This window comes from Neltuma alba, unplaced genomic scaffold (assembly GCF_004799145.2).
Source record: "Neltuma alba isolate B1F8T4 unplaced genomic scaffold, ASM479914v2 tig00005084_pilon, whole genome shotgun sequence".
NCBI lineage: Eukaryota > Viridiplantae > Streptophyta > Magnoliopsida > Fabales > Fabaceae > Neltuma > Neltuma alba.
In genome coordinates, this window is record NW_021633971.1 from 594,020 (window position 1) to 611,241 (window position 17,222).

Consider the following 17,222-nt stretch of genomic DNA (forward strand, 5'->3'; position numbering starts at 1 on the left):
GCCAAATAGGAAAAACCTTGTTTGGGCAATTAACTAAGAAAAAATATACATGGGATAACATAGGAAAAATGTTTATCTGGAGAAATAAAGTGAATTAAAATTAACGTTTGAAATTAAGATGCAATTGTGAGCGAGGTTGTGTGTTTATATCATGTGTAAAATTCGCTAGCTGATATATCATATCTTTTTGAATCATAAACAATGCGATTTATGTATCAAATTTTACACATCACGCAAAATCTGCGCACTCGTTTGTGCCAAGTTGCACCATGGAGAAATTATTTCCCAAACAACCGTGCAGCCGGGGGGGGGGGGGGGAAGAAGAAAAAGTGTGGTGTTAATTAAAAGAGAGGGCTAGCTATGATGGGTTACGACTTGGGCACGGGGATTTGGCATCCAAGGCTGGTCCATCTCCACCGTAAAAAGTCTAAACTCGGATCCGAGTCAGATGCCATGGCTGAAGGTGATGACCCGAACCATATAAGATGCATTAATTTACTGTGATAAAATGCTTGAGAGAAACTATAAAAAAATCTTATATCAACTATCATTAATATAAAAATTAGTTGGACATTTAATTTTGTCCTAAATATAATATCTCAATCTACTTTGTTTTTTATATTTATTTATTTTTTTCAAAATATTCATTATAATAATTGCACATATTAAATATTCTATCAAATAGTATTTTACTACTTTTAGCTAATACGTATGATTAATGAAGATATTTTTAAAAAAATAATATTTATTATAAATAATTAACTTAGTAAATTTTTTTATCAATTCAAATTAGTTAACTAAAAAATCATATTTGCTTCGATCGCGTGTCTACTGAAAACACAAAATGCATTTCGTTTTCTATTTCTTATTTTAGTTTATTCGTCGTATTAGACAGGTGCTGAGTTTTTGAAAATGTCAAAATACGGATGCAACGACATGAGCGTGATTAATAAGACGAATAGATGGATGGAGTACGTTTGATGTTGAAAAAGATGTCATTTTTTTCTTTTCCTGGAAGTTCTTACAGTCTCTTCATGTTTGGCTGTTTTCAATTGTTTGATGCGTCATGGAATCAAAATCAATACCGAATCCAAAAAGTTCCGCCAACTGTGATTGCAATCGACTCAACGCTGACAATTTGCATGGATTTTGTCACTTTGAATTACTTCATATCATATATCCTTTCACAGCATATTAACTCTGCTATTTAATATAAAAATTAATTAATTAATTTAAATAAATTAAAAACATTAGTTAAATTACTTATTTGTAATAAATACGTACTGTGTTTTTTAAAATATTCTTATTAATCAAGTGTATTAGTCAAAACAACTATTATTACAAAGACTACCTTATGAAAAAATTGATAAATATGAGAGATGAAGTGGATTGAAGTCTCATTTAAAACCAAAATAAAAGTCAAATCAGCTTTTATATTAAAAAATAGAAGTAATACTCCTCCGATCTTAAATATATGACCCTTATACAAGTGGGTATAAGGGTTTTATATTTAGGATCAGATGAGTATATCAGAATACTTACATAATTTGTCCAGAGATAATTTAACTGGATTTTTTTTTTCACGTGTGCGAGTAAGTGGTTAAAAATTAAATAGTTCCGTGATTGGAAAAAAAAAAAAAAAAAGGGTGACATTAACATCGAGGAATGAAAATGATGAGAAAAGGGAGCACGGCACAATGATGGGAGGAGCAAGAAAGAAGTGAAAGGGTGGAAGGTTGGAGAGGGAATTGGGAGTGGGCATTGTGTGAAGCGTACACCGTCTGACGAATAGGAACCACAACGCACATTGAATGAAAATGGCTCCACTCTATTTATTCCCAGAAAAGGCCACCTCCCTCCCCCATTTCATATCCTCTTCACCACTCATTTCCCCCATCTTATCCTTTCCCTGTCTCCTCTCTTTCGACCCCTTCTTTACTCACTCTTCTCATTATTTCACACAGCGTTACCTTCCTCCATTACCCACTCAGACCGATAAACGGCTCAACGACTGGTCAACTTATTTTATCTTGGACGGCTGCTAGTGCTCCATAATTATTACCAGAGGACGATACAATGCACGATGATATATTTAAAATTCAGAGGAATCTTTTTTTTTATAAAAAAAATACATAAATCTGAGTACATTTTGAAGTGTGAGCAGGAAGGAATCCTGTTCCGGCAATAAAATTGGCATTCTCTCCTTTGAAAAGGGAAAAGTGCAAGCAATCATAAATGACGATTTTTAGGGGGTGTTTGGATAGAAACCAAACCATGGTTTCAGAAGTGCTTTTACGGATTACGAAGTAAATATGTGAAGGAGGTTACCTCGTTTTGCGGAAAAGTGATTCTAAAACCTAGGTTTTGATTTTGTCAAACACCCCCTTAGTAACAAGATATTTTGCATTGCTATGTTCTGAAGCATGCTGTTTAATTATCTAATTTATAATAGACACTCTTAAAAAAAATTTCTGTATCTGTATCTGACTCATTAACGTGGTAGGCCCGCGATCCCCATGTGGCGAACCAAAATACTAATTAAAACAAATTTAAGGTGGCGATCCACGGATGCCAAAAGAGTTTGAATCAGAGTTTGATTGGCATTGTTTTTCATTTTCAGCATTTCTTTCACATGCCCACTTCTTTAGGCCGAAATATGCATCATACACAGGACAGTGATGGGCAATACATTGCATTTATTCCAGAGAGGAATGTATATTTGTTGTAGTCAGGAGCGATGCGATCACTTAAATGTGAAATGTTGGATTTCAGTATGTGTAAATTAAAAAACAAAAAACTAAATTAGATCCCAATTTTGCCTGAATCCAAAGTCTAGTTTTGAATAAAACATGGTTTGTCAAAAAAACGGAAAAATAATTTTACCAATACTAAACATGTAAATCAAATAACTAGTTTGCATAAATTAAGAAAATTTACCAAGTTCTTTTTTTAATAAAAAAAAAGTGGGTTAGTTTTTCTAGAATACTAGTTTCAATTTTTAATATAAGAACTAGTTTGACATTCAATTTGATTCTAAATATAAAAGAGCAATTCACTTTGCTTATTATATTTATCCAGTTTTCAAATTAATTATTGTAGTAGCTGCACATGTTAAATATTTAATCAAATGGTGGTTCTAGCTAATACATATAATTAATAAAAGTATTATAGAAAAGACAATACATATTTATTGCAAATAACTAACTCAGCAAACTTTATTAATTTGCTCAAATTGATTAATTAGCTCTTATATTAAGGATCGGAGACAGTAATATATTCATTATGGTTATCTGTTTTGAAAACTATTACCCTGATAGAAAATAATTCAAATATACACCATTAATAAAGAGTTAGGAAATGACAACTTTTGAGACTTATTTTGTAATTAATTTTTTTCTTGGGATTTTATTATAATTCTCTTTTAAAAGACTATAATTTAAATATTCATATTTATTTTTAATTTTAATCTGTTTAGCAGTGTTAATGTGCGTCGCGCAGTGTTAAACAATATGCACCTAATAAAAATTGAACACCTGTTAAGAGCTCCACTGCAGAAGTCAATGGGAAAAAAAAGCTTGACCCAAGGGCGTTAATGGTGTCATGTTTATAAAAATGTGCATGCTGATCTTGGGAGCTCATCTCCGCCCAGGCAGCTGATCCTCTGTCCCTAGTTCCCACTTCCTACTTGTACGCAGAGCAGCGGGGCTATTAGGTTCTTGCTTTTTTCTTTGCTTTTGGTTTTTGACCCCCTTCCCAACCCACCTCCAAAGATTCAATTTTTATATTTCCCAACCTCTAAATTATGGAGACCAAGGTGCTGTCCTCCGGAGCCCCCTTCTCCACCTTGCCGGCCAGTTACGTCCGACCAGAATCCGACCGACCTCGCCTGTCCGATGTTTCCACCTGCGAAGATGTTCCCATCATCGACCTTGCTTCTCCCGACAGAGCTCTTCTTCTTCTTCAAATTCGCGAGGCCTGCAAATCCTATGGATTTTTTCAGGTCTTCTTCAACTAGTACCATAGACAAATCATGTTGGTCACGTTTTCTGATCTCACCACAAATTTGGATGGTGTGTATATATGTTATGCAGGTGATTAATCACGGGGTGCCTGGAGAAGTTGTGAACAATATGTTAGAAGTGGCATATGAGTTCTTCAAGCTGCCGGTGGAGGAGAAGATGAAGCTGTACTCAGATGATCCGTCAAAAACAATGAGATTGTCAACGAGTTTTAATGTGAAGAAGGAGAAGGTCCATAACTGGAGAGACTACCTAAGGCTCCATTGTCACCCTCTGGACGAGTATCTGCCCGAGTGGCCTTCCAACCCTCCTTCCTTCAAGTAAGTCATCTATCTCTCTCTATTCTAATTTCTATCATTCTCTCTCTCTTAAACTTAATTAACCAATAAGCACGTGTGACCCTTCTAATAAGCCTTCTTTCAAGCAAGTCTCTCCCTCTATTTTGAACAACAAGGCAAGCAAAAGCTTGAAAAGTTCAGAACAGCGGCATCAGTCTGAATCTTGGGAAACAGATTCCCTTGAACTACCTACCCAAGCGAGTCTCCAACCTTCAACATAATTCTGTCTCTGCCCTCAACAATCAGCATGTGTGACTGTTCTTTTGTCTTGTGTGGCATCTTTTCAACTTTCTCATGCTTTGATAATGAATCATCACACTTGATTCTCCCTTTTCCTTTTAATTAAAATGCATCACCTTTTGCAATCATGAGGACAATCACTATGTTTTGAATCCTGTCACTCGTATGTTAATTGTAACACCTGAGTTTTGGAAAATGAAATTAAGAATGTTACTTTAATAATTGGGACCACTTTGAGTATCTTCCATCCACTCACAAGATTGTTTGCTTGTCATCATATTTCAGAACATTCTCTGACACATTCTTAAAATCTCTATTTAAAAATCATAGTTTTTAAAATAGAGTATAAATACTATTGGCTCGTTTTTTAGATTCTATACATACGGATACGCGCCTTGTACAAAAATTGCCTATAATATTTTTATGGTCAATTTAATATTTCTTTTTTTAATTATTTTTAAAAAGAATAATGTAAAATATCTTTTCTCAACAGTTTTATTAGGTGTTTAAGTATTGTTGAGTACTTGAGTAGATGGCCCTAGGAGATAATTTAGTCTTCCTTCGTGATGGCACGGTGCAAAGGAGAATTATTGTTAAGCATGGGGTGAATTGGATCACACTCCTCTCGTTATAATGGGCAGAAGCGCCAAATGTTTCTCCAAGAATTTCATCAACATGTTCCATTTGGACGTCTGTCTTCTTCGGGACTTAAAATAGAAGTAGTACAAGGGTGGGAGCAGGGACCTGGAATGGGAAATGGTGTTGGGTTAAGTCTTAACAAGAATAGCATAAGAAACTAAAGAAAACCAGTAATTGACTTTTGCATCCAACTTAGGATCCTTTGCCATGTGCGCAACTGCGATTCTTAAGGCGGAATTGTCAGTTGCTCAGAGAGACATCGCAGTGAGGGAGTCGGCGCGTAGCAGTTCGAATTAATTAACATCAAGGGTGACCAAGTTTGGTTGCTGGCTCTGATGCTTGCAATTCTTAAAACACTGTAATAATAAAGCAGAAGGGGAGGGGTTCCCATGGAGCCAACGATGGAAGCGTTCTGCGTTGTCGTATTGAGGGTTAAAATTGCAAGCTCTGTTTTCGTCGTTTTCAAGCACCAGTCACCGCCTAACGTTTTGGCTGTACTACTCACATTATGCTATAGATCGTCTTTGATTTTGTTTTACTGTATTGGCTGTATTTCTCCAAGCACAGTGCAATAATGAGGACGTCTTCTCCTGCTTCGAGAAAATTAAATCGAAATAAAAAATAATACCCAGAGACATCTATTTTGGAGCGGCTAGGTGATGAGCGGGGTCATTGGTGGGGACCAGAACAGGGAAGCGTGAGGGTTGCGACTGGAGACCAGGCTATCAAGGGAAGACGACAAAGTTGGCAGGCGTGCAGGCTTACGTCACCCCTCCCCTCCGCGTTGACGTCATCCCATTTCCCCCTGCTCTCATCATCTTCTCATTCTTAGAGCCCCCCACAGCACCCGCATCTCCACTTATAAATAACCCACTAATTGTCCACATCTTAATTCCGCAACAAGCGCACATGGCTCCCCTAGTTGTCCGAGGTGTGGGGCTTCAACCTGCCTTTTTTTAATTCGGGCCATCATGTTCTTATTATTTAATTGCCATTTGCTTCTAACCTTAGTAGCATATCTTGACTTTTGTGCGTTGAAGTTTGAAGCCATCCTTTTACTTGTTTGTTTGTTTGGTTTTTTTCCCCCCTTTGCACGAAACATCGGAGTAGAAGCCCAAATTGAAAGAAAGAAACTACGTAAAACATGGGGGGCTGAAAGCATTCGGCCCAAATTAAAAGGAACCACAAATACCCAACTCTAGGCATAGCAAACATTTAATATGCGGGTGACTGAGCAGGAGGAATGTGACGTGGCATGAACAGGGAAATAGTGAGAAGATACTGCCTGGAAGTGAGGGCACTGGGCATGAGAATAGAAGAGGACATAGGGGAGAGCCTGGGACTGCGCAAGGATCACATCAAGGAGGTGCTGGGAGATCAAGGGCAGCACATGGCCGTCAACTACTATCCCGCATGCCCTCAACCCGACCTCACCTACGGCTTGCCGGGTCACACTGACCCCAACGCCCTCACTATCCTCCTCCAGGACCTCCAAGTCGCCGGCCTCCAGGTCCTCAAAGACCGCCGGTGGCTCGCCGTTAATCCCCACCCTCATGCTTTCGTCATCAACATCGGCGATCAGCTCCAGGTATATACATATAAATACACACACGCGCATATATATATATATGTATATATTCATCTCTATTTCACTTGCGAGGCTTTTCATGTTGTTTCGCTTATTGTGGAGTGGTTGCATCAGGCGCTGAGTAATGGAGTTTATAAGAGCGTGTGGCACCGGGCTGTTGTGAACGCGGAGAAGCCCAGGCTTTCAGTGGCTTCGTTTCTGTGCCCATCTAATGAGGCATTGATCGGTCCCGCCGAGCAGTTGACGCAAAATGGATCAGAACCCATATACAGGGCCTTCACCTATGCCGAATATTATAACAAGTTCTGGAGCAGGAACCTGGATCAAGATCACTGCCTGGAGCTCTTCAGGAACCAGTAACTGTGTCCTCTCATTCCCTCAATTTCTATGTAACATAAAACTTCTTGGTAGGGTGTGTGTGTGTGTGTGTGTTTTATGGGAGAAGTGGAGTGATGGCCGTTTAAACATTATTTTTATGTTCCCATATTGAATCTGGTCAGTTGTATGTACTGCCGCGGATTTCTAAATGCAGGGCAGTAAGCAGTTGTTGAAATGATCATCAAAGGAGGCAATGCCTTGAGTTCCGTGTTTGGTAAGACAGAGCCGCTTGTTTCTGGGAAGACGAAAAAGAAGAGTGAAAGCGAGAAGTGGTTCTTTTTAAAAAGATTATTTTTGCGTTGACGATGCCACAATGGTTTGATAGGTAAGAAAAATTATTTCACTTCAATGAGGGAGTTTGATATAAAGCAATCAAGAAATTACTCGAGGCGATGAAATTAAATTATTGATAAGACGATCAGAATCGGTCAGGACTAATGAAATAACGTGAATGCCTCTCGATGGCCGCTCAGAGACAGAGAGAGAGGGAGATGAATGCCTCACATTATCAATGGACCAGACTAACATAAAATAAAAGGCTAGTGTTTTCAAGAGAAGCAACATTTATTACATAAACACAGTAATATTTCTAAAAAAATTAAGATATTTTAAATAGAGAATGGACAAATGATCAGAATGCTATATAACCTGCCATAAAATTAGCGGTACATTATTTCCTCTCTTTGGAGAAAACGCATTCCTTAATCCATGGGAAGGCTGCCTATCTCCCTTCCCTGAATGGAATTTGACATCAATCTGGTTTTTTTCAGGCCAAAATATCAGTGTGATTTTCAAGTTAGCTCAAATAATAAAGATATGATAAAGCATGGGTTGATATTAAAGATTCAAATCTATGTATTTAAGAACCTTTTTTGAGATTTTCCCCCCTCTTTTTGCTAGGTAGGGGAAACCTTCTTAAGGTTTTTAGGCAACATGTGACAAGTCCTTCAAGAATGAACCAACAGGGGTTAGGTCTAGCGGAATGAGCTAGTTTCTCATAACGTGTGAATTAAGATTCAAATCTCCGCTCGGAGAGACGTTCACATTTCGTGTCCGATAGTGCCTTGAATAAAATTACTTACAATAGGAGGATATCTATGCTTTAGGGGAAAAAAAAAGAAAGAAAAGAATGAGCCCCAAATCCCTGTTTTTGATTCCCCCCTACCCCCCCCCTCCATGAACCGCGTCCAGAGTGCTTTTCTCCCACACAGAACCTTATCCAGATCTATCACCGAAAAAATGAACCTTGTCCGGGGTTGCTAAAACATTTTGGAGTAACGGCCCATATGACCCAACAAAGCCAAATATATGGACTCTAATAAAGCCCAAAGAGTTGCGAGCTTTTTTAGACTGGGTTAATGAACGGCCCAACTTTGCCGCCAATAAGCAATAAAACGTCTTGACGTCAGATAAAACATAAAACCCAAAATCCCGAAGAGGAGTTTTCGTCTGAGAGTGCCATCCCTATCGACCGCCGTTTCGAAGACGCTATGTCGCCAGGTCCCGTTGTTGAGGCCGCTGCCGATGAACAGCTTCTATCGGCCGAGGAGATTCAGAAGAAGAACCATGAACCCAAGGTCCTATTCGGCTTAGTTTCAGTTTCCCTTTATCCGCTCTTCTGTGTTCATTTCTCGTCGTAGTCTCTCATTTCCGTGTGTGATCTGTTTCCCCAGGATGACGATGCTCCTGTTGTCGAGGATGTGAAGGACGACGACAAAGACGAAGACGATGATGAGGACGACGACGAAGACGAGGATGACAAGGAAGATGGTGCTCAAGGTCTTCGCTTGTTATTCGTCTTTCTTTTTTTGGGTCCTTCCTCCCTTTCACAGTGTTCTGGGTTTTTATTTCATCGATGCTTACTGCCTATTTGTGCTGGTGTTTCATGTTTACTGTAGATATTGAACTGATTTGTAATTCTCCACTGCTGCTCTGTTTTTTCCCCTGAACGGTGAATAGTATTACACTCTTATAATAACACCAGCAATAAAATAATACTGGAAGCTGGTTTTTGGGTGCTCTGTGCGAAACTTGAATTCGTATCGGAACTGTAACCAAGCTGTTCTTAGTTATGTGATTAGATTGTGATGATCAATCGCAACTTTCGCGCACATACTGATAATGCTATATTCATAATGATTAGGCACAAACTTTTATCCCATTGGTTTTCTGAATCCTGTAGGATGCAAGAAAAAGCATAGATGATTTTGAGCTGCAAATTTGTAGCTTAAGGCACCTGGTTCAGTAATGTTGCGTATGCTTGTATTAGGTGCTAAGTGGATATGATCTGGATTGTTGTCTAGTTAGCTCCAGGTAGCGCTTAAGTCTTAACTTTGGTTACATGATCATTTAATTTATGAGCTGATGATATTCATCTGCTACTTTTCTGTCCTCATGATTTTTATGCTGTTCTAAATTAGTACCGGTGGTGTTGAAGGAAGTCATATGATCTGTATAACTGTATTGACACTATGGACAAGAAGATAACTTTGATGGATTAATAGGCCGTTTAATTGTTGTTGGTTGTTGTGTTGTGAACTTTGTTCGTTTGTTCTCCAGCCACTATTTGTTATACTCCTCCGGTCCTAATTATAAGACCCAATTGACTTATTTGAGGAGATTAAAGAAGTAAGTTAAGTTGGTTATTTATAATAAATAAGTGTTGTCATTCCTAAAATATCCTTGCTAATTAAGTATATTGGCTAAAACTATCATTATTAAAAGGATTATCTTGGAAAAAAATGCATAAATATAAGAGACAAAATGGATTGGGTCTTATAATTAGGACCAAATAAAAAGTCAAATTGGGTCTTATAATAAGGACCGGAGGAGTATTTAGGATTCGATGCACCCGGGCTTTTTAATATTTGTCTTTGCTCCTGTTGAATCAATCTCTTATTGGACTTTGAGATGCAGGTGCTACTGAGGGTTCAAAGCAAAGCAGAAGTGAGAAGAAGAGTAGGAAAGCCATGTTGAAGCTGGGACTGAAGCCTGTTACTGGTGTCAGCAGGGTCACAATCAAGAGAACGAAAAACGTAAGCCATCATCTAACTTGCTGTGTGGGTGATGATGCATCTGGTCTTGTGGATGGGACCTCACAAAATAATTTATTTGGTGGCTCAGGTTCTTTTTTTCATCTCAAAGCCTGACGTGTTCAAGAGTCCAAACTCAGAGACCTATGTCATATTTGGGGAAGCCAAAATAGAGGACTTGAGCTCACAGTTGCAGACACAAGCTGCTCAGCAGTTCAGGATGCCAGACATGGGATCAGTGGTGGCAAAACCAGATGCTGCTGCGGCAGCTGATGCAGGAGCACAGCCTGATGAGGAAGAAGAAGAGGTTGATGAAACGGGAGTGGAGCCTCGTGACATTGAATTGGTCATGACGCAGGCTGGGGTTTCGAGAAGCAAGGCCGTCAAGGCTCTCAAGACTCACAACGGAGACATCGTTGGTGCTATTATGGAACTCACTACTTAATCAGCGCCTTATGCTGTGTTCGTGTTTTTCTGACGTTTTTCCATCCCTAAGTTCCCTCGGCGCTTACCGTGTTAACTATTGGTATGGTTGGTTTTATAATTTTTTGTATAATTTTGTTGAGCGCTCAAAATATTTGGGAGACAATTTTATTATCCGTTAGATGTTGTTAAAATCAGTTTATTAAGTCTCATCTAAACTTATCATTCAAATCCATTTTAATTCGGACCCCGTCCCATTGCAGTTGTAAAAATGGGAAAAGTAAAAAAAAAAAAAAGGGCGAGCCAGCAACGTTTTTCAATCATTATTATTTAATTAATTTTGGAAAACTGCGAATTTCTTTCTTGTAGGGTGTAGCTGAGAAATAATCCAGCTTTTCTATCCTCCGTCCCATGGGGCTGGATGCAATTCGCCATAAATATTCTACCAAGCTTAATGATCTATTTTACCAAGTAAAAATATTAACCGCATCAAACCTAATTCAATTTCGTCTTCCATTGTGGGTTATGGATTTTTTTTTTTTTTGGTTGATGAAAATGAAATTTTCCGTTAAATAAACAAGTCACGGCAAATAAAAGGACAGAGAACAGAGTCACGTCTTCCAAAGCGGGAAAATTCATGCCAGTGTGTATTAAAAAATAGGCAGATTAAGCCCCCAAAAAAAAATTAAAATAATTTTTGGTACAATATGTATTTATTTAAACATTTGCTGCTTGTAATGAATCGCATTTCTCGATTGTAAATTAACGACTCACAATTGTGTTACTTGTAAGGTTATCCACATTTAAATTAACGACTCACATTTGTGCTGCTTGCAATATTATCCGCTACCGCACATCTATGGGACCATGCATGTAATATATATAACAACTCACCGAATCAGAGAAAATAATTAAAATATACAACAAATCAAAAACTCAAATAAATCATATTTATGTCCAAGGAAACATCTACCTTGAGCACAAATTCCGTCATAGGCATATGTCCGCTACTCATAATGCTAAAATATCTAGGTCAAAGAACTCATCTAGTCATTTAATGCTCCTCTTAAACAACTTCCCAGTCTGATGTCAAATCATCAGAATCATCGGTAACAAGCCCATTGTCAAACCTTTGACAGGAGCTAAGTTGGATTTCTTGATTATCCTCCAAAACCAAATCAGACTCCTTCACATCAGCATCGGAGCTGTCCCGCGTCTCAGGTTTCTTATCGTCCGTCAAACTTAAACTCTCCGATGCACAAGTTTCATTTGGGTTCTGAGCCTTTAGACTTTCTGTTCCTTCTAATGCTAATATGAGTGCCGTGTCACGAGCATGAGAATCCATGGAACGTGACAAGTACTCCTGACTGGCAATATTGAAGCTATCCACGCTGTGATTGGGAGACACCTTTAAGCCAGATGGTTCCGTTAAATTGACACCATGTAGGGCTGATATATGCTTAGGAGAATGAGAATTGCTCACACTGTTTACAGAATTCTGATATGAGCTTAACTCAAAATCCGCCTTTGTTTTTGATTGCTCTCCCTGAACTGAATCATTATCTAATAAAGAGAAAACAGATAGATATTAGCTTTATAACAAGTCAAAAAAGTAATTTATCCGAATAGTTAACAAATGGAACCAAAGAAGATATGCTAACCTCCATGCTTAGATGAATATTTTTCCAATTCAAAGCGAGCTCTATAAATGAGGGAACGTAATTGAGCTTCAGCCTCAAGCCATAAACTCTTGTACAGCAGAATATGTGATACTGGTTCCTCTTCGTCACGGAAATTTTCACCAAGAATCCTCTTCATAGCCTGTTATAATGAAACAAAATTAATATTTGTTAATAGTGTTTATCAAAAAAGAAGAAGAATATTTGTTATCAGTACTAAAACAACACAAAATACTATGTATAAATGCACCTTAGTCACGTTATCTACTTCTCCATTTCTGTATAATCACCACTGATGCAAGGGGAATCTGAAATCATCCCACGTTCTTTACCTTGCTTAACATTAGCGCGCTCTGCTCCTACCTTACTCATGCGGGATCCTTAACACTCGAGCTCTGAAGAATCCTCATCATGAAGACATACAGACATTGTAATGTAAGACTATTCAAATAACTAGCACAAATATAAGAAAAGCACCTAGTGCTTAAATAAAATATGAAGTATGAAATATCATACAACATGAACTCAAATCGCAAGTGTCAGTAAGCCTACTTAATTATCTGAGCATTATTATCGAATCAAAGAAATCACATTTTAATCAGCATTTGAATGTCTATTTTTGGAGCTGGTACTTTAGCTGATGCCTTTTCAGGTGCAGCTGCTATAAAAGAAGGCGAAGACGAAACATTTTCTGCCTCCTGAGACGAATTGCATTCTAAACATTCACTCACATTAAAACCAACATCTTTGCAATGACAGAATGAATTCTGGTTTTGAGACATAAATTTTTTTTCTTCTACTTGTTTCCCAACATCAGAACGTCCATCATCCACTACAACATCTGAATTGCACTCTTGAGACACAGAGTTTGATACCGACAACTTCGTAGCAAGGCCTGTCAAACCTTTTTCCTGGCTGCTAATTTCATTCCGCATTTTATTGATGTTTGAAATTTCGCAAGACTCTCTCCCATATTTTGCTATTTCAACATGGAAATCTTTAGGGCCTTCGAGACACTCTTCAATCTTATCGATAAGCTCTGGATGTAAAGCATCATGATTTTTAAAAAGAACAGCGGGATTGCATTCATCTGCCGCATTCAAAAAATTATCGATATGTAGATTCGCACGAGAATTTGGAATTCTGGGTCTTGCTTCGGATACTGGGACATTCCAATTGGAAAGCATTACGTTATTTGATGAGTTGGGTCCAAGATCTAAATGCCGGTTGAATTGACCTGAATCAGAGAAAAATGGGCGTTTAGCAAATGGTATGGGAGAAGTCTCCTTTAATCTAGAAAAACAGTTACTGTCAAGAGCATCATGATCATTTAAGCCTTTAACATGTCCTGCATGCAGACATAATTGACAACACAACACATACAACTAATCTATATATATAAATATATGCGTGCCCATAAAAAATCATAAAAACAAGGCTAAACCACACAATGCCAGCTCAATATATCTTGAGATGTGTGTAATTTTGATGCTGGGTAGAATATAGTTGTCTTAGAAGGTTAATAGCTGAAATCAGTCAGTCATCAAGTAACGTTATTTTATTTATCTTTGCTTTTAAGGTCGTAAAATCCTATCCTTAATTACTTACGCTTTTATCTCTCTAAAGGATCAAAACCCATGGACATAATAATGAAGATTAAATTGAAGCAACTTAAGAAGTTCCTGGCAGCATGCATATTTGAACATTAATTGGCATACTCATAATGAGATATAATTGAAACCGCAGCCGCAGCGGTGATTTGTGATTTTAATCCACGATTGGCAAAAGGACAGCCATTTACGTATTATAAAGACCACAATCATATTACGTAACGGATATACAGGACAGCTTAAAAAAAGGAACCACAGCAGCCTTTGTTGTATATTCCAAGACAGAAAGAAGGAAAGGAACAGAAAACGGGAAAAAAATAATAGAGCCACCAATAACCTAAACAAGAGGTCATTAAGGATAGAGGTAAACACAGCTTGGTTACCTTCGCTGAAAACCAAAAACTGATTCCCCGAGCTCGGACTCTGACACGGATGCTCTATCTCGCGGGGCTTCGTATTGAGAGAGGACCAATCTAGTGTAGGAAATCGTGAAAAGAAAATACCATCATTAGTTCAAGACTAAAGCACTTAGTTTATTGTTATCGCGGCAGTAATTATGATGATAAGCAAACGCATTCTTAAAGAAGCCAAACCTGGAGAACTAACACGAGGGTCCGTAAATGGAAAGCCAGAGTATCCATGACTACAAGGCTCGGAGAAAGGCGCCGAATCCAATCCTCCGAGCGGCCTCGAAAAGGAATCATAACCGTTAGCCCCTTCAAATTCGGCGAAATCCACAGATGGGACTGAAGCACCATAGGCAGAAAATGGCGGCGAAAAAGCGGACAGCTTTGAGAAGATGGCAGATGAAATGGCCAGCCCTTGCAAGACCAAGTACCATCCGTAGCCCGCATGATCCTGAGATGATCGATTGAACAAGCCAAGAGCAGTGAAGTAATATTAAAATAAAATTTATGCCTCCAACAAATTCATCTCACTAACTAGAATATGTTATGCCAACATTTAAAAGAAAGGTGACCCTCAGAAGGGAATAGCTTGGGTGGAATTCCCATCTCAAAGTTTTGATCTTAACCAAACGAAAAACAAAAACGGATATGCAGTTTTTGGATTCGAAAAAGTTATACAGTTTTGATCCTCTGCGGATATTACTCTCAGTATACATATATTTTTAAAAACATCTCTGAACATCAGGAGCACTTTTTGCGATTCAGTAAATTCAAAAAATATATTTTGAACTAATTTTATTTATACATTTTTAAAATCCATACAAAATTCAATATTTAAAGGAAATATTTATTTTTCTCAAACCATCTATAGAAGAGCCCTCGAAACCAATTTTTTGTTTTTTTTAATTATTACAAAATTTATAACAAACAATAAGACATCAAAAAGTAAAAACAAAATTCATAAAAAATAATTAACGTATTTTTCTTTTTAACTCCTTACGTTATAATTTCAAACTCTTTACTCTTCTTCAGTTAAAATTCATTCTCATGTCAATTATTTGAAAATAATGAAGTGAGGATAATAATATGATTACTAATATAAATTTTTAAAATAATCGATGAGATCTAATATTCACTGAGAAATATCTAGAAAGAATCATAAAAAAAGACCGTCAAAATAGAAAAATTACAAATAGAAATCTGTGACAATATTAATATAAGTTTTGATAATAATAGTATGGGTTTTGATAACAATTTTTATGAATGAGTTCCTGTGTACAATTTTTTTATTTTAACTGTCTTTTTATGCGATCTTCCCAAATATCTAATTAGATATTCAATGTAATCACATGATATGATTTGAATGAGAATTCGTGTTTTGCTGTTTTCTAAATTACATACTACACAAATTTTTAGTTTATTATACTTATTGTAATTATATTATAACAATGGTATAAAAGTAAAGTGTCAATGCAATGAATACGGCCTTGGTGAAAAAAAAAGAGAGCAATGAATACGGCTAACTCACCGCAATTCCATGACAACGATATTAACTAGGCTACTGATTAGACTGAAGAACGAAGATAATAATTAATCCAGAAACGAATTTTTTAATAAAATATATTCACATTAATTATTATAAATATAATTATTACTATATCGGTTGGCCAAATAAAATACTTCTAATTTCTACTGAAGTTACAACTAGTATGCTCACATTAGCTATAAGGTTATAATTATTAATTATAAATCTCCGACTTAATTTTAAATTATAACTTCTGACATAGTTTAAAACATTTCGGAGACATAATCAAAATACAGCATAAATAATAACATGGCTTTTGATTGACATTAACCACAGGTTTTTCATAGCGCAAATAAGCAAATTGCATGGCCTTTGCCAATCTCATGGACTGGGCGAGACTTTTTTCGAATCCAAAATAAAAAAAGAACAAAACAGGAATTGTGTCACAAGAAATACTACCTCACATTCAGGCAAAAAAAAAAAACTACCTCACATCCCTAATGTCAGTTAGTTAATTAATTTGAATAAATTATAAAAATTTATTAAGTTAATTATTGATTTAAATTTTTTAAAATATCCTTACTAATTACATGTATTAGTTAGAATTACTATTTAATAAAATTTTTAATATATATAACTATTATAAAGACTATTTTAAAATAAATAGATAAATATGATTAATAAAATAAATTAAAATTTTATATTTAAATTAAATTAAAAATAAAATTATGTGTTTTTTTTTTTGGTATACAAAATTATGTGTTAAAGATCGAGTAAACATCAAATCAGGAAATTCTCTTTTTCTTCGTTCAAAAAGCCTAGTTCGATATTCCCGCTACCGCAGAGGAAACAATGAAAGACGGGAAAAACCAGCGAGGGAAGGGCTAATCGAGGCGTCGTGTTTCATACAGATGTAGAATTTTCTGAGATGCACATGCAACAACGGACAGATTAGATTCAGAGCCTCACTGTTCTCACTCAATTCAAGGCTCAAATTGCAACAAATCATTGAATGAAAATTCTTCCTAAAATATCTATTCTAAGTTTCGATGATAGCTAGAAATAAACCAGAAAGGAAACAGAATCGGATGGCGAGGATGTCGAAGCAAAGAGAGGGTTCCTGAGACCGCTAAAACTTGTGCTCCGCAGCGTCAAAAGCAGCTCCGTCACCGTTGCCACTGCCGACGTTAGTTCCGCCATCATCTCCGTCATATTCACCACCATTATCATCTTTCCTGATTCGTTTCTCTTCAAATTTAAGAATTTCTCCTTCCGACTCTGGGCCTTATATAAGGTACTTTCCGTGTCTGGGTCTAGTATTCTTAACGTGTGGATTTCTGCCTC

General features: G+C 37.0%; 4 protein-coding genes across 6 annotated transcripts; 2 read left to right on the forward strand and 2 right to left on the reverse strand.

Moving 5' to 3' along the window:
• The first annotated feature begins 3,641 nt into the window (after window positions 1-3,641).
• Window positions 3,642-7,283, forward strand: LOC114746686 (protein DOWNY MILDEW RESISTANCE 6). Of its 2 annotated transcripts, XM_028934944.1 has the most exons (5): window positions 3,642-3,712; window positions 3,793-4,000; window positions 4,092-4,339; window positions 6,500-6,824; window positions 6,939-7,283. In XM_028934944.1, exons 2-5 carry the CDS (start codon window positions 3,803-3,805, stop codon window positions 7,182-7,184), a joined length of 1,017 nt encoding a protein of 338 aa, XP_028790777.1. In that variant the 5' UTR covers window positions 3,642-3,712; window positions 3,793-3,802; the 3' UTR covers window positions 7,185-7,283. The 2 variants fall into 2 exon arrangements, with proteins under 2 accessions (XP_028790777.1, XP_028790776.1); XM_028934943.1 differs by having other exon boundaries at window positions 3,653-4,000.
• Window positions 7,284-8,625: 1,342 nt separating this feature from the next.
• LOC114746647 (nascent polypeptide-associated complex subunit alpha-like protein 2) lies at window positions 8,626-10,790 on the forward strand. Its single transcript, XM_028934878.1, has 4 exons — window positions 8,626-8,779; window positions 8,876-8,981; window positions 10,119-10,237; window positions 10,326-10,790. Exons 1-4 carry the CDS (start codon window positions 8,693-8,695, stop codon window positions 10,677-10,679), a joined length of 666 nt encoding a protein of 221 aa, XP_028790711.1. The 5' UTR covers window positions 8,626-8,692; the 3' UTR covers window positions 10,680-10,790.
• A 763-nt stretch (window positions 10,791-11,553) lies between these two features.
• Window positions 11,554-12,923, reverse strand: LOC114746708 (uncharacterized). Of its 2 annotated transcripts, XM_028934977.1 has the most exons (4): window positions 12,587-12,923; window positions 12,319-12,478; window positions 12,141-12,220; window positions 11,554-12,065 (listed from the first exon to the last, which is right to left on the reverse strand). In XM_028934977.1, the coding sequence occupies exons 2-4, from the start codon at window positions 12,473-12,475 to the stop codon at window positions 11,724-11,726; spliced, it is 579 nt and encodes a 192-aa protein (XP_028790810.1). In that variant the 5' UTR covers window positions 12,476-12,478; window positions 12,587-12,923; the 3' UTR covers window positions 11,554-11,723. The 2 variants fall into 2 exon arrangements, with proteins under 2 accessions (XP_028790810.1, XP_028790809.1); XM_028934976.1 differs by having other exon boundaries at window positions 11,554-12,220.
• LOC114746645 (uncharacterized) lies at window positions 12,924-14,824 on the reverse strand. Its single transcript, XM_028934876.1, has 3 exons — window positions 14,540-14,824; window positions 14,330-14,419; window positions 12,924-13,573 (listed from the first exon to the last, which is right to left on the reverse strand). Exon 3 carries the CDS (start codon window positions 13,521-13,523, stop codon window positions 12,924-12,926), a length of 600 nt encoding a protein of 199 aa, XP_028790709.1. The 5' UTR covers window positions 13,524-13,573; window positions 14,330-14,419; window positions 14,540-14,824.
• Window positions 14,825-17,222: the final 2,398 nt, after the last annotated feature.

Bases quoted from the DNA above. Each gene is read 5' to 3' on its own strand.
- LOC114746686 (XM_028934944.1), top strand. From the start codon at position 3,803: ATGGAGACCAAGGTGCTGTCCTCCGGAGCCCCCTTCTCCACCTTGCCG. The intron at 4,001-4,091 runs GTCTTCTTCAAC...TATGTTATGCAG, and splicing joins AATCCTATGGATTTTTTCAG to GTGATTAATCACGGGGTGCC. The intron at 4,340-6,499 runs GTAAGTCATCTA...TGGCATGAACAG, and splicing joins TCCAACCCTCCTTCCTTCAA to GGAAATAGTGAGAAGATACT.
- LOC114746647 (XM_028934878.1), top strand. From the start codon at position 8,693: ATGTCGCCAGGTCCCGTTGTTGAGGCCGCTGCCGATGAACAGCTTCTA. The intron at 8,780-8,875 runs GTCCTATTCGGC...CTGTTTCCCCAG, and splicing joins AGAAGAACCATGAACCCAAG to GATGACGATGCTCCTGTTGT. The intron at 10,238-10,325 runs GTAAGCCATCAT...TTGGTGGCTCAG, and splicing joins CAATCAAGAGAACGAAAAAC to GTTCTTTTTTTCATCTCAAA.
- LOC114746708 (XM_028934976.1), bottom strand. From the start codon at position 12,475: ATGAAGAGGATTCTTGGTGAAAATTTCCGTGACGAAGAGGAACCAGTA. The intron at 12,221-12,318 runs GTTAGCATATCT...TCTCTTTATTAG, and splicing joins ATATTCATCTAAGCATGGAG to ATAATGATTCAGTTCAGGGA.
- LOC114746645 (XM_028934876.1), bottom strand. From the start codon at position 13,523: ATGCTTTCCAATTGGAATGTCCCAGTATCCGAAGCAAGACCCAGAATT.